The 14,719-nt window shown below is 43.3% G+C and overlaps 1 protein-coding gene across 1 annotated transcript in view; it reads left to right on the top strand.

Moving 5' to 3' along the window:
• GLS (glutaminase) overlaps positions 1-14,719 on the top strand; it is a 50,684-nt gene that overhangs the window by 33,668 nt on the left and 2,297 nt on the right. The window contains exons 14-16 of the mRNA XM_005415972.3: positions 13,315-13,376; positions 14,320-14,396; positions 14,545-14,608. Of these exons, the coding sequence (XP_005416029.2) occupies positions 13,315-13,376; positions 14,320-14,396; positions 14,545-14,608 (203 nt within the window). The remainder of the gene's footprint in view (positions 1-13,314; positions 13,377-14,319; positions 14,397-14,544; positions 14,609-14,719) is intronic.

The raw sequence follows: 14,719 nt of genomic DNA, 5'->3' as shown, positions 1-14,719 counted from the left end.
TCGGAAGAGATAATGTTACTGATTTCCTGTTGATGTCATTCACTAGCCCAGCTTTTTCCTTGAGGCAGGCAACTTTATTGTTTGTTCAGGAATTACTCATGCAATAATCAGGGGTTTTTTGGACTCACAGACCTGCTTTTGGTTATATGTGTAGCTTTTACTTTCTGAATGGAAAGTACATTTCACACTTCTTTTAAAGGACCTCTCTCTTAAAATTCTCCAGCCTGTAATTATTGCAAACCAAATAATTAAAATGTAATCTTGATCTGAGAATTAAGTGTTTTGATTAAACATGTTTTAAAAAATCCCATTGCAGAGCAGGATTAACAATTATGATTGAGAATTTAGAAAAGCAGGCTAAAACAGCTGAGTATATTTTATTCCATATACCAAGGCTGCTGGGGAGTAATATGACTGTTTGCAGTGTTTAAAGATAAAAGCAGGGAGGCAAAAGATTTTTTTTTAAGCTAATAAATATTCCCAATACGAGGAAAACATACCTTTCAATACAAGGTATGGAATACAAGCCTTAAAAATAAGAAGTTTTAGAGAAACTTGATCCTAGTATTTAGAAAGAACATTCTCAGCAAGAGTAGAGTGCAAGAATCTGGTAAGATTTCCCCATGCTGCTTTCAGCCTGTAGGGTGGAGTCAGTCTGTTGGTAGTGCAGGTGCCCTGCATCCTTCTAGAGCAAAGTCCTTTCTTTTGGCTATAATTCCAGTTCCAAACCCTGTATTTAGGAGTAAACTGTCATCCACAAATTGTGAAGTGCCTACAGTCTGGGAAGCAGGAGCATTGCCCCACTCTGCTCTGTTGTGTGAGTATCAATGGTGTCAATAGGTCCTTGAAAAGGCAGACATCCTTTTGTCCTGTGTGCTTAACACAGCTCTGTCGCTAAAACACCCATCAGCATTCCACTGGATTCATGTGACAGCGTTGATCCCAGTCCTTTGGTCCTAAATCTTGCCCTGTTAGTGATGTCTATATCCATTACTTCAAAGGCTCTTGTTATTTTGCCCTGCATCCAGGATCCATGGCTTAGCATTCATTCCCCTTTTTAAGGTTTCTCTGTATATTCCCTATGCTCTTTGTTGCAGGACTGTTAGCTGAGGTTTAGTCTTTGAAAAGGCTGAAAAAGAGCTACCAAAGTAGGTATAACATTTCTGTGATAGTTGACTGCAAGAATTGTTTTACTATTTCTTAACTTCCAGCCATCATTGTTTGATGGCAAAATGTTTTATTGCTGATGAGAAATGCTGAAAATGTTTCACAGTGTGGAGAAAGTTAAACTCTTTAAAAGGGTCGTTTTTTAACAAAAATTGGATGCTTTGGACATTGGTGTCATCACTGAAGTATTTCCATCCAAGCTGCTGATGGCAAATGCATCCCGCCTAGAAATGAAAATTTGGTCTTCATCTTAAAGGGTGGAAGTCTTCATACTTTAGCTCTTTCACTTGATCTAGTAAACTTTTTGTTGAAAGGATTAATCGACCTACCATTCCTTTGTCATACTGTTCATGGCCAACAATGCAGCAGTAACACTTCGGGTCATCCAGGACAGGAGCCAGGCCAGATTTTTCTATGACTCCCTCTTGTTAATTTACAGCTCTGTGGAACTGCCTGATCCATTATTATTCACTACTGCTATTCTAATTTGGTTTTCTTTAGGTGTTCAAGAACTTCTCTTGCTGGCACAATATATTGAGTTTATGAAAGTCCATGAAAAATCTTCTTAAAAAAACCAAACAAAGTGGAATCAGCCAATTTAGCTCTTAAATCTAGTGAAGGATGATTCAATCCTCACTTGATATTTTGGGTGTCTTTCCAGTGATGTGCTTAATTCTGTTGTTTCCAAAAGCCAAAGGTGTCTTAATTCATTGGTACCAGAAGAAGTTGGAAACAGCAGGTGGAGACAAGCATGGCCATGCTCACTGTAATCTAGTGAAGGCAGCTTTGGTGCTCGATTTTCTCTCTTCTTCCCAGTATTTGTACCTTCTGAAATCAACAGAATCATCCCCAAAATAAAGGGATGGGGTGGATATACCCATACCAACGTGGATATTAAGCAAAGGATAAGACATAACAAGAAATTGTTAGTGAGTAGCTCTTTAGATCAGCTCCTCTTCTGCCAGGCTCAGCTGTTTGTCCAGGCACACATGGGAAGGGGCAGGGAAGCTCTCCAGCCACAGCATTGTCATCTGAGCACTGCTGAAGCTTCAGTATTAGGTACTGTAAGGCCTCCTGTGTTGAAAAATTTAGGATGATCTGTTGTTCAGGGGTATCTGTGACAGCAGTGTTGGCTGGGTCCATCCTAGTACTTCTTGACGCTTCATATCAGGCTTTTTTTTCCTGGAAGTGTTTTCCAACTAAAGAAGCATCTGTTCCTGGGATCCTGTAATCTAATACTGATGGAGTCAATGGCTCTGATTTCTGTGGGTTTTTTTTTTCTTTGTACCCCTTGAACCCAGTTCATCATTAGTATTGGTTTTATCTGCTGGAAAGGGGAAATACAAACCCAGTCTGCTTCTCACAACATTTCCTGCTGTCCTGCTCCTGATGATGGCACTGGAAAGGAGGAACTGCTCCATCCACACGCCCTGGACATTCTTATGATACTATGTAATATTTTCTAGTAAAATTGAGTTGGTGTGCCTTGATTCCTGGGGGAGAGGCTTGTGTGCAAGGATCCAACTACACTTCCTTTTGTGTGACCCACCCTCCACCTCTGGCGATCAGGTTCTGGAGTGAGGATTAGTGAATGGTTGTTTCTTCTGCCTCCATCAGGGGAGGCAGAGGTGGGAGTGGGGCAGTTCAGGAACATGGCTGGTCAATGTTCCAGCTTGTCTCACCCTGTGGGGTTTGCACATCTCAGGAGTGGAGTAGATGGGCATGGTCTTTGTGAAGGAATCTCAGTTGCAGAAGGTAAGTTGATGTTTCACTTATTCTAGTAAACATTTTGTTTAATTACTTAACTCTTAATTCATCATGATTAAATAGTCTTATCTGTAATTTAAACAGCATCAGTTTACTAATACTTCAGAATTAATCAATAGTCAGAACTGTAAATAACAAGGCATTACAGATTCCCAGTGTGTGTTGCCATGAAACAAGGTTTCTGCTTCCATGGCTTGTCATCATCCAGGGCTGTTCTGTATTTCAGGCACTTGAGTAAAACCAAACCTAGCATGAAGCAGCCTATACCTATGGAATCACAAACTATATTGGAAACATAGATGATTTCAAATTTCATTTGCAGGATTCTAAATCTCATTTTAAAATTAGAATAATTAACTGTAATAATGTCTGGGCATGCACTGGCTGAATTAATGGTAGAACTGAGCTCAGTCCTATCTGTGACTCTTTATTCTATATGAGTCAAAGAATATTTTTGGACAGTTGGAAGAACTTGCACCTCCTGCCTGATAGTGTTTAGGGTGAATTCACAGTTCGAGAGATGATATTTTGAGGAATACAGGTGTTACAAACTACTTCCAGAAATTTGTGTCCACTTGATGGTCATCTTAATGAGCACGAGGTTGGTGCTGGAAGAGATGAATTCTGTCTTTCATGGCTCCAAATGTGACTGGAGGAAAAGCACCTTCTGCTCACTGTTACTGTTTCCTGTGTCCTTAAGCTTTTAAAATTTGATGCAAACTAGTACAGTAACAGAGAAGAAAAAAAGACAAACTCTTATGGTATTGTGCTCATTTTTAGTAAATACAACTTTTTAGATGCTTTTGAATACCTCCATTAATTTAAAGTATTTTGATAAAAAAAGGGCTTTAGGCAGAGATGGATGAAGAAGTGCAGTTTACTGTAACATGTGGTTTCAGTAGTCTACTTACTTGCAGTTTTGGGTGGCATAATCCAGTACTTATCTCAAAAAGGCTTGAATCAGAGGGAGCTATGAATGATGGAAATCCATTTGATGCCAGCAGATGGAAGAGGGGAACAAACCACCTCTGGTCAGCCTTCCCTCCAGGAAAGCTGCACTTCTCCTTTAGTGGCCTTAGCCCATCTGTTTGCCAGTAAAGCAAACTGACACTTGTTCTTAGGTTGAAGAAAGGGTCCTGGTGTCAAGACAAACCTTGGGTGTGTATATATTTGGTTTAATTATTTCTTACATTCAGCTGCATGCACAGCTTCTGTGACAAGCTCCAAGACTGAGCTACTGGTACAGGCTTGTTTCAATGTTCATGACCTGAACCTAGTCAAAACTCCCTGCTCTGTTTTTGGGTTTTAAACAGACACTTTTAGGACCATTGAAAATTTTATATTGTCTGTGTTCTACCAGCTAGTTTTTATTGTCAGTTCTACCAGCTAGGATTTGAAACAATGTGAGTAGTTGAATTGTAAGAAGATATTTAAATAGGTACTGGGATTTTGCCTAGCTTTAAATAAAAGTAATAACTAACCAGTGTGCTGGCTTGCCTGAGGGTTTTGCAGTGCTAGCAGTACAGTTGGTTTAGAGCTGCTTTGTGTTTGGATACATGAAAATACAGCCTCTTGTGTGCCTGCAGTCTAGACATCACTCATGGGAGAAGCAGCTTTCAGTATTTCAGTACATGCACGGGTTGTGTTTGAGCAGGGCTGCTGGAAACTGGAGTGAGGAATAAATAAGTGTTTTGTTAGTCTGTTAGTTTGATATCAACAGCACAAACTGCATGGATAATTGCTGTGCAAACGGCATTTCAAGTTAATTCCACCAGGGAGACTCCAGAAATAAACTCTGTGGTAGCAGCTTTGAAAGTCACTTGTGGCAGCTTGGAGTCCAAAAATAAACACTGCACCCACGGCTGGTAGAACTGAAGGAGCTGGGGATCATTGTCCTCTGTCCCCAGCTGTGAACAGGGAGGACCTTGCACCATCTAGAGGAAAAGAAAGGATAGTCTCAAAGGGTTAGAAAAGGAACTGGGGAAAAAACCTGACAAAATCTTGTTTCCTGTGTCAGTTTTAAAATATGGCAGAGCAGATTCTAAAGTTAGTTTTGCACTTTCGTCACATTACACGAGGAAACAAGGATCAGTAGTGCAGAAAATAGCCTAAAGAGGTGGTGGAAGTTGTCAAGAAAAAAATGCAAGTTTTATAGAATTAACCTCGTCACACATTAAAATGTCGATACATTTGAAAATTAACATATTTTCAAATGTATCAATATTTTAATGTGTGAAGGGATATGCATTAATTTATTCACACATCTTCTAATTATTTATAGTGCAGTGGGAACAAAGGCTCTCCCAGAGAATTCTAGATTTATAACTTCTTAAGACCCTTGTGTTTGTTTGAAGTCAGGGCAGGAGGCTCTGTCAGAGGTACTCGGTGTTGGGTTGCTGTAGAGCTCCATGGGATCATTTGATCTCTTACTGAAAGCCTCACTTTTGTGTGCTTCAGGAAGTTATTTAGAGAAATTGCCTGGTTTTGTGGAATTTTCTGTAGAATAAGGTAATGTTGAGGTTTAATCCAGAGGGTGCTTTGGGTGCCTTCAAGAACTGTCCATCCCTAAAAATAGTCGTGGACACAACCTCACTAGCAAGCTCTGAGACCACTTCAGAGCCAGTCCTCCCCTGGGTAGGCACCTGAATTATTCTGGGATTCATGTAGGGACTAAAACATGGCACTTTGGTCTGGAAGTTGTGTCCTGGCAGGCAGCTGGCCCTGGAGTGGGGCAGACGGGGCACGTGAAATGGAAATGATGCTTGCCTGGGCTTGGAGGGCTTAGAGGTTGGTTGGGTAGTTGTCTATAGTTCAGTCTTAGTTTTGGCTCTGTAAAATATGTGCTATACTTACCCTTAGGTAACAAGTTCCACTTTATTTCATGAGAAACAAAGCAGAAGTTCAATTACAAAAACAGGCTTTGAGATTTCTTCCCCTATGAAGTACAACTTAGCTTCATGTTGAACGATGGTATTTTAAAGGACAACTCTTTCTGACCTGGATTTTTTCCCCAACAATAGCCTTGTATATGGACACTGGAGAGTAGATTCCAGGTTATTGAAAATTAAATGTAAATGCAAAACTGGCCTATTTGTAAAATAAGTGATCCTGTCTAATGTCTGAGCATATAGATACCTGTGTTCTACTCTCAGATCCATCCCTGGTTTATTTTTGTCCTTTTAGGGACTACTTGCATTCTAGTTTCAAAGTTGAAACACCAAAATTCATTCTGTGCAGGTTTGAGGGGGAGTTTTATTCTGTTTGTTTTAACTTTATTTTGAAACCCTCCATACCCGGAAAAAGCCATGTAAAGGCTGTGCTCCAGCATAGGTGAGTTACAAGTTCAGTGTGTAAAAACTGGATGACTAAATAGTTTGCTTTGTGCTCTAGGTTTGCTTTTCGTGGTATCTGTAGGTCAGCACTGCTGTTTCAGAGTTTATATTGGCATCTTGGCTTTCAGGGATTGTTTTCCATTGATAAAATAAGCATCCCAAAATTGGCAGTTCGTCCAAAGAGCAGGAGGAGGGATTGCCTTTTGGTGGTGACCCTCATCAGGGGATCAGCTTTAGGAAAAGCAGCTGAACAGTGCTACTGTGAAAGTGAATTCTTGTTGACTTTGGAGCTTTTATTACTTTAATCACTCGTGTCTCATGTAAACTCCTTGCTCCTGCCTTCCTTGTCAGTCCCTGGCTGTTGCAGAGGATGGGGATAGGCAGAGTCCCTCTGTGGAGCATTAATCCCAGTTCCCTGGGCGGGTGCTCACCTTGGGCAGCTTATCAGTCTATTTTCTGCCTTTGAGCTAATGCGGCGCTGAGCCGGATTAGCTGGGCCATGTGCTGGGAACAATGGATGGAGAGCAGGAGTGTGCAGGGCTCCTGTGTCCCCTGCCAGGCAGGGTGGGTGGCCTCAGTGTGGGACAGCAGAGCCTCCTGGCCTGAGGGAGCAGCGTGCTGCTGGGATGTGCAGTTTGGGAATGCCACCTGATGGATTTTCCTTGTGGGGCTGTGCTATGTCACCCTCGGTGCAGGTGGCCCAGGGAGGCAGCCAGGCTGTCCCAGGTGCAGATTAGCTGTGCTCAGTGCTGTGGGGGTTACTGGCATGGAGAAGTGTGCCTCAGGGACACTTCCAGACAGGGCTGGGCTGGTTGGATATTAGGGTAAAAATTTTCACCAAAAGAATAATAAAGTACTGGAATGCTCTTCCCAGGGACGTGGTAGAATCACCATCTCTGGATGTGTTTAAAAAAAGATTGGACACGGCGCTTGGTGCTATAGTCTAGTTGAGATGTTGGGGCATAGGTTGGACTCAATGATTGAGAGGTCTCTTCCAACCTCATTACTCTGTGATTCCCTGGTGAAGAGCTGCAGGAGTGCATTCCAGTTGCTGTGCAGCTCTCCTGGGGCTGGCATCAGCAGCCTGGGGGGACATAACCCAGAGCCCTGCTTACCTGGGACCCATTTTGAGGTCCCAGTGCGTCAGGCCCTGGGGTTGGTGTGACAGCCATGTGTCATTAGGTGCAGAAATTTAAATCCCAGTTTATCTCTGTGCCTCTGTACCATGCAGGGGAGTGTTTATAACTGTTCTTCAAGCCAGTTGGCCAGAAGGGCAGGGTTCCCTGAGAGGAAGCGTTGTGTCCCATTTTAAGCACAAAAAATGGGATGTGAGAGAAGAGCATGGTGCATGTGTTCTCTCAACTAGCTCTGCTCTCTCTTTTTAAGAGTGTGGTGCACGTGTTCTCTCAACTAGCTCTGCTCTCTTTCTAACTCCTCTTGTTGTATTTGAAAGTTTCCTGTCAGCACACTTGGTCTGGTGCACAGCAAAGTTCAGATACAGCAAAGTTCCTGGGAACAAAATATGCATTCAAACCTTTTTTTCGCAATATTTTGAACATCTCTTCAGAAGGCTAACCTGTGGTGTTATCCCTAAATATCATGGAAAGGACATTGGAAGAAGGCTAACCTGTGGTGTTATCCCTATCATGGAAAGGGCGTTGGAAAGTTTAGGGGAGTTATTTATTTATCCTTGTTTGTCTTGCCTTGAGCAGCCCTACTATAAACCATAGAGCTTAACTATATTGCTGAGCCACCTGGAGAAACATAAAGTTGGAAGCAATACTTTTTGTTCAGAATGTTAATTCTGTAACATTTTCAAAGAAATTATAGAGGGCGGAGCGTTCTCAGGAAGCAGGACACGGTAGGAAATTAAAATCCAGATTCACTGACCTTTTTAGCTAAGAGCTTCTCATGGAATTAATCCAGCTTTGAGCTAAATTAATTTTTCCTGAAGGATTTGCTTTGTGTACATGCACAGCTGTTGGCTTTTCTCTCCTGACCCAAGTGCAGTGCGGGGCAGAGGCTGTCCCTGCCGTGCTGGAGGCATTGCAGCCATGGCAGAGCAGGACAGAGCCCTGTGGTGACAGGGACACGTGGGCAGGGACGGAGCACAGTGTGCTCAGCTGCTTGGGCTCGGCTCCTGCTCGAGCTCTGGGTGCTCTGCATTAATGATGAAGGCAGTGGGCAGAAGGTGTCAGGCCACTCTCCCTTCAGCACGAGACTGTAGCAGTTCATTTCCATCTCTGGGCCTCAGTTTCCCATCTTAGTGCCACTAACAGTGTCAGGGTGCTGGCTCTGAGGTGTTTGCAGAGGGGTCTTCTGTGGATGGCATTAGAGCCAGGCAGTGGTAGACACCCTTGTCTTCAGTTAAAAAAATCCTCAACACTGGTCTCTGTTAAGAGAGGAGTGATTGTATCTCAGGCTTGTGTGGGCATTTGCTGTTAGCCATCGTGACATTGTTTAAATAAGTCTGGATTTGGGTGTGCAGCTCAGGTAGGAAAGACTGTTTTGTAACAAATACTGCACCAAGGCAATTCCTACATTCCTGCCAAGCCTTTCAGATCAGTTAGATATTTTTGAAATTTCACTTGCAATAAGAAACTTCGGCATATTAATACTTAAGTTAAACTTTTTTTATTTAAAATTTAATTTTTGCAGTTGGAAATTGAAAACTGAGAACTGAGAAATTGGAAACCAACCGTGAAGCTCTCCTGTCATGCCCAAGTGCTTTGTGCTTGCAGAGAAGGGGGGCACAGCCATGCTCCTGCTGTGTGCTGGGCCACGTGCTCCCCTCTGCAGTTCCTCTGTCCCCGTGCATCCGCTCACGTCAGCACTGCTGCTTGAGGGAGGCTTCTCTGAAACTGTCACCATAACCAGGCTCAGGAGGTGTGCAAAATAACTGCCATGGGAAAGCTTTGGACTAGGGGTCACTTTGACGCTGAGTTTGTAACTGGCTTTGTGGCTCACTCAGTTTGTCCATTTGGTGTTTTGGAATGGTGTTTTTGCTCTTTCATTTTTTGCCTTTTCGTCCCCCCTGTTTGTCTGAAGTATCTGCTGCAGCTCTGTGACTTCCTGCTGCTCTCAAATCTGGCTCTTTCCTTGCTTTAATTTGACCTCAGTGCAGTTCTTGAGCAACAACAGTCTTGATTTTTCTTAAGCTGCTCACATGCTGACCCAGACTCACAGAGCCATTAATTGGAGAGGTACCTCTGGAGACACTGGTCATTTGGCCACCTCTGATGTGAAGCAGGACTTGGATCCTTCATAGCTTTGTCCAGCTGAGTCCAAGACCTCTAACACCTGCTAACCTGACTGTGAAACTGTGTTTCTGATTTCTACCATTGAGTGACATGAGTGTTTGTGAGGAACCTTTCCTTGCTGGTTTCACTGCCTGGATGACGAGGATTATACCCAGTGCTGAGGAAAGAGTGCTGTACAGAGAGGGTCTCATTGTAGCTGGGTGAGCAGTGCTCTGTGCTGTTGGTGTGGTGAGAGGAGAGCTGCCAGGTCCCTCTGCTTCAGTGCATGCAGGTTTTCCCTCTTGTTTCACAAAAGGTGCAGCAGTTTCTGCTCTGGGTTTGATCCTGCTCTGCAGCTGTATGGCAGCGTCAGATCCATCCAGCTCATGTAAAGCAAAGGGACTCCATCCCTTCTCCTTCTCTTGCATTTTCACTGTTAGGGAAGTACATGCAGTAGGAAAAGGTTGTGAAAAACAAACTTTGTGTTTCTAAACATTAGGGAGGCTTGTGTTCACCAGGGCAGTTATCAAAACACCAACACTGAATGTTCATGAACCACTTGTTTAGAGACTCTGCCAGTGAGTTTCTCACCACTTAAATTAGTTGCCTTGTGCCCTACTTAGTTTGAATGGATAGAGCTCATCTGTCATGTTCACTTTTTTTTCTCCCCAGAATCGTATGCTTGCTGCTGCCACTTCAGAATTTCTTTTGCCTTTTGCTTTTTGCTTTTTTTTTTGCAATGAACCTGTTATTTCAAACTAGTACTGTGAGTTTTGGGTAGAGAATTTGAACTTGACTTTGTGGCAGCCTAAGTGAGATTCTGCACAGATACAAAGCTTACGGCAGCAAGTGCTGTTCACTTAGGAAAGTTTTTCTCGCTGTAAATGACAGCCTCTTACATCATGATGTAGTATCTACATTGCTTAGATTAATATTCTCTTCAAAGCTGAGGAAGACCCATGAGATGCTTGTGGAGATGGTATATTCTTACTTTGAGTTCAAAATGTATTTGCAGATTCCTAAATTTTATTGAATTCACTTTTTACGTGAACTCAGTAAAACTACTTCTTTTTTTTATGGCTGCCTTCCTAGCAGTTTCTTTTGATACCTTATGAAGTTTGTTAATTTTTTGGCCTGGTCTATGCTGCTGCTACAGTAGGGTGCAGTTATGGGGTCAAGATGTGTTTTGTTGGTAGCAAATCCTCTAATTCTCCCATAAAATCATTGAAGTCTCTCTAGAAGCAGGAGGGAGTTGCCCCAAAAGGATTTTTTCGGCTATGATGGCCACACTTGGCTTATTTTAGTTTGAGTTCACCTTTGACCAGCTTTGGATAATTACTCTGCTAATAATTGTCCCGCTGAATTTGTTGTGTTTCTCCTGCTTTTGTATCCCATTACTTTTAATATTGGACACAGAACAAATTTCCTTTTGAGGTAAACAAGCAGAGATCTTTTTGTCCGGACTTGTACTTGTTTTTGTTTTGATCTATCAAGAAGTTCAGTTTTGAAGTAAAGTAACCTTTGATTTTACTTTATCTTAAGGAAGGAGCAGCTTTGACCTGTCCCAGACTGCTGAGAGATGTAATCTAAGGTGATTGTGTTACAAAGCCTCAGGAATCTCCAAATTATATTTTGTCATGTCTTTATAGAAAACAAAAATCACTGTTTAGCAAAATGTTCAGCTGAATCCAGCATTCTGGGTTCTGCCTGCACTCGGAAAGTTGTTTTTTGAAGCAAGGACTGCGCGCTATTTTTATTTTATTACTTTAATATATATTTGCATTTCCCAGAAACATCAAGCAGCCCAGCCAAAATGGTCAGTTACCTCTGAAATGGTTTTTGTGTAAGACAGTGTGTCCTTTGCCCATCCCAGCCCCTGAAAAGGGAGAGTATTCATCGCCTGTAGGACCTGAGCCATGGGAGTGCAGCCAGCCGGCTCTGCCTGCGGGCCCCAGCGGCTTCGAGCGCCTGACTCATCTCGATGAAACGCAGAGATTGCCCAGCTGAATTCCCCTTCACACCTGCACTCAGCTGCTGTCTCTGTGACACGGTTTGGCATTTCAGGCTGGCTGTGGTGCTCCCTGTGGAAAGCCCAGAGAGGGTGGCTGCTGCCCTGGGCTGGCCTGGCTGATGCAAGTCCGTGTGTCCGTCCGTGACCCTGCATGGGCAGAGCCCAGCCCTGGGTGCTCCCGAGGGGCTGAGCCCTGGCGTGGAGCTGCCATGGGGTGGGAGGGCTCTGCTGGAGTGGCTGGATCTGCCTCCCGAGCAGGGCCCCACTGACCTGCCTGGGAGTCTTGGTCACTGTTTTGGCTTGTGGCAGAAACTCTGAACAAAGAGATCTTTGTGGGGGGAGTGGAATCACTCCATGCCAGACCTGTGTAAGGCTGGAGAGGTGGGTGTGGGGTGAGATGTCAGGTTTGCTGCAGCTGAAGGTGGTGTGGGGTCAGAGCTGAGGGAGCCTGAGCAGGGAACCAGTCAGGTTTAGGGACAGCCCAGCCCTGAGAAGGGAGGGAATCCTACAGATCTGCATCCTACAGCCCCTATAGTGCAAACTGCAAAGGAGCTGCAGGGCTTTGTGGGTGCTGCACTGAGGGTGGCTCTGTGTCCCCTTTGGATTTCCATGCTGGCCTTTGTGCCTCCTTCCCCTTGGGTCTCTCTTTGCCTCAGTGCATATTTACAAAACAACAAGCAACTCCACGGTTTTGGTTTAGAAGAGGCACAGATGTTGGCTGCTCTGTGGCCCTGTGAAAATATGCCAGTGTTCTTGCAGAAATGTGTGGGAGACTTGCCTTGTGGGTGGGGATTTCTCATTTTGTTTGTTTCTCCTCCTTGGTGTAGAAGGTCAGTGCAGCATCAGTTCCCCGTTTTCTCTCTGTTACTTGGCTGGTGGCAGCGACAGACCTTCATAGACTCAAAGAGCAAAGCAGCATTTAGAAAGTTCACTGGAAATTACTGTGAAATGGTGCCTAGAAGTGGCTATGTCAGTTTATGAAAGAAGCTGGTGTGGATACTTAAAACCATCTAGCGTGTCAATTTTGGCTCTTGTTAAAACCTGCAGAGTTGTTATAGCTGGGATGTATTAAAAATATGCATGGGACAAGGTTGGTGTACCCTGACAGTATCATTTCTTACTAGAATAATTATTACAGCTGAGAAAAAGCACTGCTTAGCAGAGACTTTACCTGTGTCGTGCTTTAAGCCCATATTTATCTAAAAAGATCCAACTTTATCTGCCTGGAAACTTTGCTTGTTACGTAACAGAACTGCTTAAAATGTTTTATTTGAGCAAAAGTGTGTACGTTGGATGTATGCAAGGATAATCTGTAATACATAGAAAAAAGGGTAACATTTAAATAAATTTATGTCTGCTGACATAGATTTCTCCTGGCATTACGAATCTTTGCAGTTAATAGCAAAAATAATCCTACTTTTCCAGGCTGAATTTGCCTTTTGAGGAGTTAATGGTTTTATCAACTGTGCAGAGTGATGCTGTCTGTGCAATTCAATACTTGGTGTCATTTGGGCAACTGAAGAGAGAAGCACAGTTTGCCCACAGAGCAAGGCTCATATTTTTTACCACAACAGAGCAGAAATTAATTGGTTTTAGTTCTTTTACTGTCCTTAAGGACTTCAGCCTTGGAAAGACAGACCTTGCAGTACTGGTAGCAAAGCAGGCTGTGCTGCAGAGTGTGGTCAGGCAAGGGGCGGATACAATTCACAAGTTCATGAGCACTGGACCAACTGGCCCCACTGGGTTTTCTTTTAGAGGGAAGAAGATCAGTAAACTGGAACTTAATCTCTCTTTGTAGGTGAAGTCTGTGATAAATCTGCTGTTTGCTGCCTACACAGGGGACGTGTCTGCACTCCGGAGGTAAAAACCAGTGGGGGTTTGGGGATAGCAATTTGGGAATAGGAATGCTGCTTGTTTGGCTCCTGCTGTTGTTTAATTAGGAACCTACACATGCATTGTGTCCGGACTGGGGACACTGAGCTGCATGAGCAAGAGATTGAACATGTTCACCCAAAAGCTAACCAAAAGACCCAAATCTAACTATCAAAAAGGTACCCTCACACTATCCTGAACCCCACTGTGTTCCATTTCTTTATATCACAGTAAAACAATTTCTTTAGCCATTCTTTTGTAGCAATGGCAGAAAATCCTGTCTGTACTCTTGCCTGCTTTAATATTCAATTCTGAAAGTGCCCCAAAAATTCAGATTGGAAAATGCACATTGGTATTGGACAGGTTAGGACATCTAGCTTTGCTCTGGAAATATGGAGGAGAATCTGGCAAAATTTGAGGTAATAATGATAGTAGACTAAATAAGCATTAATTTGGCTAGAATATATCTAAATATAATTAGTGAGTGGAAAAATATATGGTGTATAGTTTAACCCTGCTGTCTCAGGGAATCATAGTGTGAAGCAAGAACCCCCCCAGTCCCTTAATGCTGCTCAGGATTTTCAGACTTGGGAGACTTCCTGGGACTTTCTCACCTGGTATAAATTTACTTTGCCTTGTGTGGCTTAGCTTGTCCATGTAGGATTTTAAATCAGGCATGTTGACTGTTATGTTTTCTGCAAAGATGTTTTATTTTTATTTATGACAACTAAAGAACAGAAGGGAATTTAAGTCACTAAGCTGGTTTTCAAAGCCAAAGCCCCTTTCATTATCATCAAGGAAATGCTCGTGGTGCTGCTTGCATCCTCTTGTGGCAGGGCAGTGTCCTGCCATGCTGGTTTTGTAATGTGCTTTAAGTTACCTAAGACTTGCCCCTGCAATCACTTTTATTGTATTTTATTTTGTTTTGAAGGTTTGCTCTGTCAGGAATGGACATGGAGCAGAGAGACTATGACTCACGGACAGCCCTGCATGTGGCAGCTGCAGAAGGTACTGTCTCCTCACACTGCATTTGCTGTCTGTCTGTCTGTCTGTGTGCTTTAGCACATCCTTGCTGTCTCTGTGCATACCTGCTTTTGTCTGTACATAAATGGATATATAGAAGTTACAGGCACTCACAAAGCTGCTTCTCCTGTAGGACACGTGGATGTTGTTAAGTTTCTGCTGGAAGCGTGCAAAGTGAATCCTTTCCCCAAAGACAGGTGAGTGGTTTTATTGCTGGTTTGGAGGGAGGATGCTCCAGTAGCACTTCCCTAATTCCTGTGAGGAGAGATAAGAGTGGAATGTGTTGAGCCAGGCCACTGAAGCGGGGA

The sequence above is a fragment of the Geospiza fortis genome, unplaced genomic scaffold (assembly GCF_000277835.1).
Source record: "Geospiza fortis unplaced genomic scaffold, GeoFor_1.0 scaffold112, whole genome shotgun sequence".
In the NCBI taxonomy this organism is placed as follows: domain Eukaryota; kingdom Metazoa; phylum Chordata; class Aves; order Passeriformes; family Thraupidae; genus Geospiza; species Geospiza fortis.
Note: the sequence above shows the minus strand (reverse complement) of the source record. Positions and strands in the feature narration are given on the sequence as shown.